Source organism: Betta splendens, chromosome 10, assembly GCF_900634795.4.
Source record: "Betta splendens chromosome 10, fBetSpl5.4, whole genome shotgun sequence".
Lineage (NCBI taxonomy): Eukaryota > Metazoa > Chordata > Actinopteri > Anabantiformes > Osphronemidae > Betta > Betta splendens.
The window spans coordinates 19,207,168-19,219,296 of NC_040890.2; the positions used below are offsets into that span (position 1 = coordinate 19,207,168).

Here is a 12,129-nt window from a genome sequence, read left to right on the forward strand (position 1 = left end):
CATGCGTTTCAGTGGGCTTCTTTGCATGCACAGTTACACACAGTTAAAGCAAACATGATACATCTGAGGCTGTGCAGGACGTGAGGAGCTGAACAGCTTGATCTCAAATAAACATGCAAATCTTTTCAAACCCACAGCACGATGATTATTGTACAATTTAAGTAGACACGTATAAAACATAAAACGTGTAAAAGTGTAATGCAAATGTGAGAGTCTGTCACTATGGCTACAGACGCTGGACCTTCTATCAGATCAGTCCTCAAACAGCAGCAATTTTCATTAAAACAGAGAGAAATGAGACGTGGAAGATTAGAGGGTTTATTGCGTCTTCTGGGAGTCGGGATGAGTCACTCTTTACTGAGCAGCCAAACAAAGACGCAGGTTAATAAGGAAAAGGTCGAGATGCTGGAGGCTTCACAGACAAGGAGCTGCTGACTCCAAATCTTTAGCCTTTAGCTCGACAACGGCTGCGGAGCTGCTCCTCATCTGATACGGACACACACAGGTGGCTCGTTCTGATGGAGCTTCAGCAAACGGCAGCTTCTTTAAGAACTACGGATGCAGGTGTTTGGGCTCAGTTCTTACTAATTCTTCCCAATCGTTCATTTCCCGCTCCTTCATCAATCACAGACGACTAATTAATCACCCTGATGCTGGACACGACAGCTCCATTCATACATTTCCCAGACGTGAGCGTCAGGTTGTTTTTCTAATGAAACGTGACTTCGGCTCAGACGGAGCCTGTACGGCTCCACCGGGATCACTGCTCACATCACAGCCTCATCATTTACCAGCGAGCGCCTCGTCGTGATTAGGATCAGCGGCCTTTTCTAATGCTCACAGAGACTTCCTCTGCGGCGCTGGATGTTTTGTATTTAATGCTACATAAATCCTGATGAGACCTTTGAGAGATAAGAGAAAATGTTTCCCCTTTTTTCTGCATTAATAACAAGGTGTGCAGTTCTCAGAGGAAGGTTGACTCTGCTGCGGTTATTTAGCACCACCACTGAATATTAAAGCTCAGACAAGTCTGATACCGAATGTGAACATTATGAACAAATGATCTGTGTTGACTTGTTGATGTTTTTGGAAAGCGCATGATTATGTAAATGCAGAAGCACAAAGATAAAGCACTTATCACATTCCTGTTCTTCAGTGATCATGTGCTAAAAACTAAAAGACCTTTTCCTTGAAGTGAGAACGTGCCTGAAGCAGGTGATGAAAGTGACGTTGATCCGGTCGAATGCACCATCACCGCCTCCCCTCTATGTTCTACACAGCAGTCTGTCCTGTGCTTGTTGTCATTTACTAACACCCAACAGGTGGTGCTTTTTATTTACAGGTGATGCTTCGTCTGCCGAGGGACTGATCATGAAACATTTAAAGCCTAATGCTGGAGCGCTGCTCCGTTTACCAGCCTGACTGCTGCTCCACGTTTACTGACACTGAAGCCCAGTGCTGATGAGGAGTCTAACCTCCAGTCCTTGTGCTCCGGTGTCCTGGTCTCACGTCCCACACAGAATTCGCTCCAAGTGGAGCTGAATGCTCCTTAATGCGGCCTCTGCTGATGTCGGCTCTGATAATTAAAGGTATCTTCAGGTATCTAAACAAAACCTGCGCTGCTTCGCTTTACATGCGCTTTCACAGACAGATGAAAGCAGACGCACAGCTGCAGGTTGCAAATGAAAGCAGATAAAAGCAGTGCTTTTAATTGGCCCGCGTCTCCATTTAGACCTGATCTCACATGGAGTCATACGTGGTGGGTGGACGGCTTCTTCTGCGCCACCTTTTGATCCCAGGTGGAGAAATCCCAGCTCTCTGCATGAACTCAGTCTATTCTCGACCCAGAGACATTCACACATCTCATTCAGACAAATAAAGAGCTCTCACTAAATCTCAGCCTGACTTGCACCAGAGGAAAACGTTACCGCCCAAAGTAGTTCTCGCTTCAGTCACAACATGTAGGAGAAATGAAGGCGAGCGTCAGGGACTAATTGTAAAGGCTCCTTTTGCAGGCGCTCGCGTCCTTCTGTTGCTCAGGTTCCCTGGACGCGCGGCTTCTCAGCGCTCCTGGCTCCAGGTAAAGTGCGGGTACGAGTTGACCTCCTCCCAGGCGACGCTGGGATTGGCTGCAGCAGCTGTCGGACCCTGACGGGGACGTCTGCAGCACCAGCGGTGGATTCAGCTTCAGTCGTCTTTCGGGACATTTACTGTGAGTCTTGCTCAGCAGCTGCAGCGCCTGAATTTCCCTCGGTGATCCATAAGCTGTCGTCTTATCTAAACAAACAGTTTTGCAGCAAGAGAAAAAAGCCTTTTCAGATACGAGCGTGACATTGATTCGCTCTATTTGTCTGTTGGAGCAACAGCTTTAATGTGAGTGTCAGATATGACAAGATGTTCATAGAAGGAGCAGATAGAAACGAAGAGCCTGTCTTTTCATGTGTTTTTGCTGCTGACGCCCTGAGCTCCCGTCCTGTACCTGCTCCTGACGCAGGACAGTGCTGGACACCATGAAATATTTACCGGCCTGTTGAGACGACAGAGCATGAATGACTACCAACTGTCTTCATTTTAATTAAAGGAAGCCCGTGCCCTTTGTTCCTGTCATCCTCATGGTTTTCAACTGGTCGTGAGCCCAGTTTCAACCTTATGGACGGAGCCTGTTGGTTGTCACTGATTTAAATGTAACACATTTGCAGCTTAACCAAGGTCAAACCCTTTAAGTCCAGTCGTCAGATGGTCCAAGCTTTTATCTGTTCTGGGTTTCAGCCAGTTCTTCTCGTCTACAGCTGCTCTGAACGCTGCTGACGGGGGCTCATCAGCACGGCCTCCTCACCTAACATAGCTTTCTTCTCTTCCACTCATGGGTTCACCGCGTTTACAGATGAGTTCGCATGAAGATGTGAAGCCTCCGGACGTGTTGTGAGTCCGTGTCCTCCTGTTCGTCCTGCTTCTTCTTCAGCTCTTCAGCTCACCAAGCGAGGGCACGTTGCAGCATCCAAACTCACTGAACCACAGAAGCATCTGGCTCCACCTAAGCCGCATCAGAGCGGCCGATCTCATGCCATGTACACAGACGTGCACGCTCCAAATCCAAGGAACGCAAACAACGTGTCAGGGTCATTTGACAGGGAGTCACAGCGACAGGCCCTCTGGGTTACAGATGCCAACCTGTTACTGGAAGGTTGGGACTTAAAACACCAAAATTAAAAACATGGGCCACAGGAGTTGAATGAGGAATGTTTCCTGGAACAAAATATGTACTGAACTCAAGCAGTGGCTCTCACTGAGCTGTAGCACACAAGCTTTTACCAGCTGCACATATACAATGAAACCGTAACTGCAGCAGTTATGAAGGCTTGTTGACAGGTGTGATATTAGCTTGCAGGTCACTGCCTCCTGACGTGATACGCGTGTGATGAGGAAGGATGATGGCGAAGCAGCTCGTGCTACATCCAGAACGAGGCCAGCGTCCCTGAGGCTCGACGTTCGTTCGTTCGTACAACCCTGAACCCCACACGCGGTTCAGACCCAGCTGCTGCTGCAGGGACGGCTACTGTTACAGCGTGTCCTACGCAGCTTCAACCAAAACCAGCGTTTTCTTTGGGGCATTAGAGCGAGAGTGGAACCTGTCTGTGCCTCAGCAGACAGGATATCTGCGCTGCTCATTTGTCTCATCCTGATAAAAGCAGCAGCGCTTTTTTGCAGACTGGTGAGTCACAGAGCTGCTGGTGCAATAACAATGACATTTATGATGTGATTCAGGTGGTGGGAGACCCAGAGGGGCCTCGAGTTGGATCATTTGCTTACATGAGGTTAGTCCGATTCCACGTTAGGAGACTTTCTGGAGTCTGGTGACGCAAATAACTTTTTGGATTTATGTCTTTTGTTGTTGTCTTCCTCCTTTTTAATAGCTGTGTCTTCACATTTCTGTGTTTCTAGATGGTTTCTGCGAGGCAGATGTCTGACTCATTGTTATTTTGTCTAGTTTTAGTTATACATTTTCTTTATGTACAAACTTTACTGTATGTACACTGTACCTTAAAAGCTTGAAATTGATGTTTGTATGGCAAATAATCAAAGGTTGGAGTAGTGGAAACAGTGAACATGTACATGAACACGGATATGGAAAGTTTATGATCTTGCTCGTTTTTCCTACTGTATGTTTTGATCAGAAAATGTCCAGGAGGGGAAACACAGGCCAAAGTAGCCAGGTAATAACCTGTCATGTCTGCAGGGAAACAGTAGACGTCATCTGAAGGCTGCTGGCTCCATTATCATTGGTCACAGACACAGACATGTGCACCCAACTGCTGTTGTTGTTGCCTTTAATGAGGAAGATGTGGACCTGGTTTCTAAGCACCTTTGAGATCCAAAGATGGACGAGAACTGCAGACAACACTGAACCTACAATATCGACCCATACAGACTCTGAGCTCTTCAAATTTCTGTGGTTTAGAAACTTTTTCAAAAGTCCCAAAAATCAATTTCACTGCAGATACAACAATAACAGGTGGCAGAGCCTGAAACAGGGCATTGTTCATCATTACCACCAGATAATTACTGTTCATACACAGAGATTAAGGTTCACAGTGTGTTAGGAGGTTTTTATTATGGCTTCATAAAGATCTGCAGTAATATTTAGAGTGAAGGAAACTGATAAGCTGTGTTCTTTCTGTAGAACAACAGGATAAATGATAGTAGGAAGAGAAGATTTATTATTAATTATGGAACCATCTGAAAGAAAATGTTAAAACTACAGGAAGTGGAGTCTAATTTAACTTGGGAGACTTTATTTTTAATGATGAGGTGGTTGTCAAACATTTTGTCAGATTAGGATAAGAGACATACAGTAGTAATACAAAGTAATTTGACTTGAGTAATTAGACTTGTCTATCGTACAAATGCAGATGTTTCTTAGTTGTCCAGAACCAATCCTCTCTGTAGCTAATGAATGGAGCTTTAGACCAGACTTTATTGCTGGAGGCGATCAAAGCAGGCACCTGTGAAGAGAAACAGAAAATACATCTTTTGTTGACTAATTAAATGAAATACAATTTAAAAAACCTGTAATGTTTTCCAATCAATTTGTCCAGAGCATTAGTGCAGATGAGGATACACATGTTTAACTACCTTCAGTGTAAGCTTTGACACAGTTTAGAACACTACCTCCCAGTTCTTCTCTCAGAATTAAAGAAGTTAAGATGAGTTATGAGTATTAGTTGCGCTGTTTAAAATCAACGTTTCGGTAAAATATCTATACACACGTCATTCATTGGCGTTAGTTTAGGAGCAGACCTTTTATTTCTTAACTTCTGCTGCCATTTAGTGGATAACGACGGCAAGGACAGTCGTTCGTGATTGGCTTAATTTGTGATGTGCTCGTCTCTGATTGGCAGGTACTTTCACCGCCGTCTACAAAAATCTTCCGTGCGGAAACACATTGAGTTTAACGCATTCTCTGCACGTTTACAGTTACCGTGTACAATTTACCAATAGATTTAACTTTTAATGCATTTTTCACTCGTAAAACATTTCAATTAATTAATTATATAACAAAAGAGGTTCTTGTAGTTTAGCTTACCCTGTTTATTATTGTTTTAATATCCGTAGCTTTTGCGGTTTCCTTACGGAGAACAATAGAGGACGGACAGGCTCAGTTTATAGAGTTTCGAGGCACAAATTTGTTATGAGAGTTCCTCTCAGAGGGAGTTTAAAAAAATGGATAACGTCAGAGCATCTCTGAGTACACTGCTGGTGTTGTGATATTTGAATTGTGCCTGGTTTGTTGTGATATAACTGACGGAAATGCGGAACATCTGAAGAGAGAGCATTCGTTAATAAAACCATATCAGGGTAAGATGGCTAACTTAGCTCTGCAGCTAACCAGGCGTCTGTCCACTATTGTAACGCTTAGCTCGTTTCGGAAGTTCTTTATAGACGATTTTGACATCTTGGCTAAGTCTCCTTGCGACTCTTTCTCCTAAGAGCTAGTTTGCCACTTTAAATGCCGTTTGAAACACATTCAGTGCTCGTTTTGCACTGTAGCGTTAGTTTGCTGACAACTTAATCATAATTGATCAAAATCTCTTACTCGACATGTAAAAGCGTTTTCAAAACTGTACGCCTGAATTTGTTTATTTATGTCTGTCATGTTATCATAACTGTCCGTTTGTTGGTATTGTATTACTGTTGTTTCTTTTTGCACAGTTTTTACTGCGGTGTTTCCTTTTTTTCTTGTCCTGTACATTTATATGATGCTGCGGTAAACAAAATAATTTCTTCATCGTGGGATTAAGCCATATCCTATTATTATAATTAAATCAAATTTCAAACAGCTAAAAGTTGCACCTTTGATAACATAATAAGACAATGCACTATCATTTTTTTTTCATGCATTGTGTCTTATGTTCTATAAGAGCTGTGCTGCATGTTTAAGGGTAAGCACCCTTAACATGAATTCTGACCAATCTGTTGTTTTTCTATTATCAATAGTTTTTATGGTTATTATCAGCTAGCAAGTTTTCATACATTAACAAAACTAACTGAAACAAAGAGGTGAATAAAATGTTACTAAATATACAAACTCTACTGTAAGTGGTGGTGTGAAATCATGAAATCATTTGCTCTACCAGGATGTGGGCTAAGGCTAAGTTTATCACTGCATTTCATCATATAGTTAACTGCAGGTGTCTGAAGCTGTTACAAGGAAGAAGTTCAAAGAATGTATCACATGCAGCAGCAAAACGTTTTACGCCCAGAATCAGGTTGTTTAGGGTGTGTTTCACACACCCTAAACAACATTTAGACATTTAAACATTCAGTTTGTAAACGTGACGTATAAGAAAGATTTCAATTACAGTCTCTCACACACACACACACACCACACACACACACACACACACACACACACACACCACGGTTGCATGTGTGCCTGGTTACTGTTAAGTCTTGTTTGTATTTAAGTTGAGTTGCATGAGTATCTTGAAATATAAAGCAACCAAGTGTGGTTCACAAATGTACTAAGCAGCAGCACTTGCTTAATAAACACTGGAAAAAGGGACTATACTGTAATAGAGTCAGTGGCTCGTTACAAAATAAGAAAATGCAAAAATTTGTGTAGTGTATCTCAATAGGTAGAATAATTTTATGAAATGAGTGCTCTGTACTTACATATTGTCCAGTCTGTCTGATGCGTAATTCCTTCACCTCTGTATTTTAGGTGTTGGCAGTCAGTGGGACTTTTCTGGCAGCACGTTGGTGACTAGCTCATATGTTCGCCTCACTCCAGATGAGAGAAGCAAACAGGGATCCATCTGGAACACGGTGGTGAGTAAGCGACCATTCTCACCAGTGTCACCCATACATAATTGTCTAGCCTATGCATGTTCTTTATTTGTTATTAAGACAATCCAGCTCAACAAAAGAGTTAAACATCTTCTTTTACAAAGCTACTTCACAAGTCAAATTTATTTTTTGGTGTCTTTGTTGCAGCCTTGTTACCTGAAGGACTGGGAAATGCACGTGCAGTTCAAAGTTCATGGGTCAGGAAAGAAGAATTTGCACGGAGACGGCATAGCTATCTGGTACACCAAGGACAGACTGCATCCAGGTAATGTTGACCTGGTGCCATGGAGCCTTCTTCTGTTGTCCTCTACCCCCATGGCTCCTCGCTCCTCTAAATGTATGCTTCCTCATGTTTCCCTGTAGAGCCTGATAAGACACAGAAGAACATTTACATTAAACCAGGGCCCTGTAAAATACCTCTCTAGGTTTGTTAGTGGCCACTTAGTTACACATCACTCCAGTGACCTTACATTAATGCAGTTACAATAATAATTATTTTTAGCCTGCAAACAGTAAATCCTATCACGAGTTAGTGCTGAACTAGTGGAATTTACTCATCGCTCTCGCTTGAAATATTTAATTGCTTTCTTAGAAATTAGAGAATTGTGAAATCTAATTCAACGACACACATTTTCTGGCTAGCAAACTAAAGACCATTTATTTCCATACTTGAGCGCTGACCTTGTGTTCACTCCACCAGTAAACTTCATATCCAGGCTCATAATTTGTCTGTCATCTCAGCTCACTGTCGCTGACCACACTAAAGTGTCTGGAGTTGTCTGCTCATGTATCACCTCATCTCTGCCTCCATCCTAGGCCCTGTGTTTGGAAACCAAGATCAGTTTCTTGGCCTGGCTATGTTTTTGGATACCTTCCGCAATGACCTTCATGGAATGGATGTAAGTGTGTAGTGTGTGGTTGAGGCGATTGACCAACTTCTTTCTTTGCAGGACCTGTGTTTTCCAACAATGCTCTCTTCCATGGGCTGGACGTTTTTATAGATACTTACTCTAACGATGAAGCAACGGATGTGAGTGGTTGCTCAGGTTTTACTGGTTAGCATGCTGTGTCAGTGCGAACTTGTTTCCTTTTTTGTTTTTTTTTTTAAATTAGCATGTTGTCAGAACTTTAGGCATGTTAACACTGAATATTCCACAGACTTAGTTTTGCTATAATTGTTGTTTTGTTACTGTACAAAAAGCTGAAGTGATCAGACTTTAATGAGTCTGATTACCTGGCAGTAACCATTCATGTTTGTGTTGTGACATAAGCTGTGTTCACACTACAGATCAGAGTGCTAATTATTTTGACTTAAGTTTGAATTGTTCACATTATTGTTTGCCAGTGTTATGAGCTCCTAGTAGAATGGATCTATAATCTAATTATATGACTGATAATGAAGTGTGAGTGCAGTCTTCTCATTGAAACATGGTAAAATATGTTGAAATGTGTCATGAGGCTTCTCATGTTGTTGTGGTAATGTTTCCATTCCTCATTGGCTTTACCTTTATTGAATTCATGTGTATAACTACAACTTTTATGATGTATTTGTTCAACTTCCTCTCAACAGCGTTCCTTCCCGTACATTTCAGCCATGGTGAACAACGGCACCGTGAACTATGACCATAGCAAAGACGGACGGTCATCTGAGCTGGGGGGCTGCTCGGCTGAGATTAGAAACCGAGACCATGACACGTACCTTGCGATTCGTTACTCCAGAGGGAGACTTACTGTATGTAGAGGAAGTCCTTGGGCTTCTCTTACTTTCATTCAGTTGCATCTAGAATAATTCTAAATGCCAGTGAATCACCTACATTCAGTCGGTGTCCTGCAGGTTATGGTTGACGTTGATGACAAGAATGAGTGGAAAGAGTGCATCGACATTGGAGGTGTTCGTCTTCCTACCGGTTATTTCTTCGGGGCTTCAGCAGCTACAGGAGATCTGTCTGGTAGGTCTGAGCGGATGCCACCAACATTAAAGTGGGGGGGGGTTATTATTAAGTTGTTTTAGACCAAGGTTACAAGTGTTTGTACATTGTCCTAGAAGTTATTAAACATTTTATGGACTACTTTTAAATCTTCCATTATTGGAATGATGTTCTAGATAACCATGACATCATCTCCATGAAGCTATACCAGCTAATGGTGGAACACACGCCTGAGGAGGAGAGCCAGGACTGGACGAAGATCGAGCCCAGCGTCAGCCTCCTCAAGTCTCCTAAAGGTGAATTCAACGAATATGCCACCTAAAATCTTTTCTTTTCCTAACCTACTCCTTTGCTATAGTTACCTAATTGAACATAAGGTAAAAGTTGACTTTGTTCTTCATTTACAGACAACATTGATGATCCTACCGGCAACTTCCGAGGCACCCCCCTCACAGGCTGGAAGGTCTTCCTGCTTCTGCTGTGTGCGCTGCTGGGAATCGTAGTGTGTGCTGTGGTGGGAGCTGTGGTTTTCCAGAAGAGGCAGGAGAGGAACAAGAGGTTTTACTGAAAAGCAGAACCTGATCAGAGAGCTGTTGTGAAAAGGACTGTTTCTCGCAGATTAAGCACATGCAATGTGAATTTTGTCTCTCTAAAGATTGTTTATCTTTGAAGCACTGCGCTTGAGAGTGAACTGTGGTGACTTGTGATGTTTGTAGGAAAGTGCAACTAGTGGCGACCATCATGAGCCCATGATAAAAGCTGTGTTTGTTGTTTATGTTCTGTGTCCAGTCTAACTTCCTATGACCAGTTCACAACTGGTTAGGGGTTAAACACGTGTCTGCGCCCCCTTTATTTTTGTTGTTTTGCGGATGTTGTTGCGCTACAAACAATGAATTTGTTTTTCATGTTTTTTTTTTTTTTTTTTTTTTTACACAAAAAGTCCAGTCAAAAGAACATTAGTTTATTGTGGTAACCACACGAACAATACAAATTAAAGTTGAGGGAATTTGCCTTTTAGTGTATTTTTTTCTTACTTTGTTCTTTCTTAGAAATTTTTAAATTGTTTTGTGTTGATTTTTGTTGTATCAAGTGGTGGGATTAAAAGCAGTGTTCTACATGTTTTCAATAATAAAATGCAAAGGCTTTTTAGAAGGAAAATACAAGGACAGAATTTTAGAAAACTCAACACTTGGGTATGTCTATATCTCATTTATTTTACATCAGATCACCTTTCATGTTCTCTCTATGGATATTTAATCAATAAAGCCTTTGATCCCTTGCCTCTAAAGACCAGGCTTTGTTTGATCAGTCAGTGTGGCTCTTTATCCTTTTGTCAAGAAATTTATCACAATTCCCCAAAGCACAACTCAGTGGATGAGAATTGTTGGTGTCTTGATGAGCAATATTTACATGGCTGAACATCCTGTTATAAATGGGCACAGGAAGGAGTAATTTCTGTTGCCATCATGTCCTATAGTTCAGATTCCTTCTACTGTATCTTTAAAGTGGTTTAAAGCAGCACACTGGTGCCAGTCTTCCTCATACTGTTTTAGATTTAATCATATCTTGTTAAGGTCTCATAACTCCTAAATATTCAATTTCTCTATATTTTTTTGAGCTGCATATTGGTCTATGCAAAGTCAGCCCCTGTTGTTTTGTGTGTATTTTATGTTGATGTTGCTAAATTGTGAAGGGACCCTGGTCAAATTTCAGTTCCAACTGCTCCATCAAATTAATGTGATTAATAAACGCTAGCGGACAGTGTTGGTTAGACCTGAAGAGGAGCTGTTCAAGCTGTGTTTTGGTTTGTACAGGAAAACGTGCTTCAGTGTTTCTGTTGTGCTTTCTTTCATTGGTTCTTCTCAGCTTTAGACCAAATATGGTAAAATTAATGAAACTTGTACTTTCATATTTACTGAAGATTCTTTAGTTTAATTCAGCATTTTTGCTCTAATGTTTTGATCGTTCCTGCCACATCAGTTGCATCGGAAATGGTTCATCTCATCACAAATAACATTAAAAAGGAAAACAAACAGTGAATTGTGGTTCATTTACTTTAGTATTACCAACAGGCTGTGACCACGACTTCATATGAAGTGTGAGCATTTAAATGTCATAGACGGGAGCAGAGGATTTCAGCTGAGGGGCTGTTTTTGAGTTGTTGCATTGCTGACATTTGCTCATTCTCCAGACCCACAATTCATTCATTCAAATGACACAACACTGGGCGCTCGACCTTTTAGTCAAAACTGTAATACTTGCGTAAAGCTGCATTCTGAAATGTTAACAGTTCAATATGTCACCACCACAGACCACCGATCCATACGACCCGACAGTGAGATTCTTTTCAGGACCTTACGCAGCAGCTGTCACTGTTCAATGCTGTGTAATCACCCTTTTCATGAGAACTTAGTTCTGTGTGACAGATAAACGCAACGCCTGCGCCTCACTGCTACACAATGATAAATAATTGGGTGGATTGATTGTTGCTGCCCCTTTGGTAGTTTAATCAATATCACTCTGTTGTATGTGCAGTTGAAGCTCCACACGTCTTTTTTTTTGCTGCTTGTATCATAATGTGTCTCCATCTCGCTCAGTTGCCTGTCTTCCTCTTTCACACTAACCTCTATGAAACTTGCCTTTGAGTTTGTCTTTCCTTTTGCTGGCAGCTCCTTCCTCGGCATTTTTGATTAATTTTTGGTTTATGCCAAATGTAATAGTCAAACTGTTGATCGTCGTAGGTGTAGAGAGGGTTGTAAACTAACAGGCTTAGTAAAGAATTTCAGCACAGAATGAGAAGAAATGTAAAGCATTCACAACTGCAGAACAGTTTGCTAATGTAAAATGATGACAT

At 41.7% G+C, this 12,129-nt stretch overlaps 1 protein-coding gene and 1 long non-coding RNA gene across 2 annotated transcripts; one reads left to right on the forward strand and one right to left on the reverse strand.

Moving 5' to 3' along the window:
* Nucleotides 1–4,776: 4,776 nt before the first annotated feature.
* LOC114864784 (uncharacterized) lies at nucleotides 4,777–7,484 on the reverse strand. Its single transcript, XR_005898255.2, has 2 exons — nucleotides 7,174–7,484; nucleotides 4,777–5,003 (listed from the first exon to the last, which is right to left on the reverse strand). It is a non-coding gene; the product is annotated as an uncharacterized LOC114864784 (long non-coding RNA).
* On the forward strand, nucleotides 5,657–11,315 carry lman2 (lectin, mannose-binding 2). Its single transcript, XM_029164977.3, is given in 9 exon segments — nucleotides 5,657–5,758; nucleotides 5,761–5,856; nucleotides 7,223–7,329; nucleotides 7,495–7,612; nucleotides 8,164–8,246; nucleotides 8,918–9,079; nucleotides 9,182–9,296; nucleotides 9,452–9,571; nucleotides 9,683–11,315. Coding segments are annotated over 9 exon segments (999 nt in total). The 5' UTR covers nucleotides 5,657–5,721; the 3' UTR covers nucleotides 9,844–11,315.
* Nucleotides 11,316–12,129: the final 814 nt, after the last annotated feature.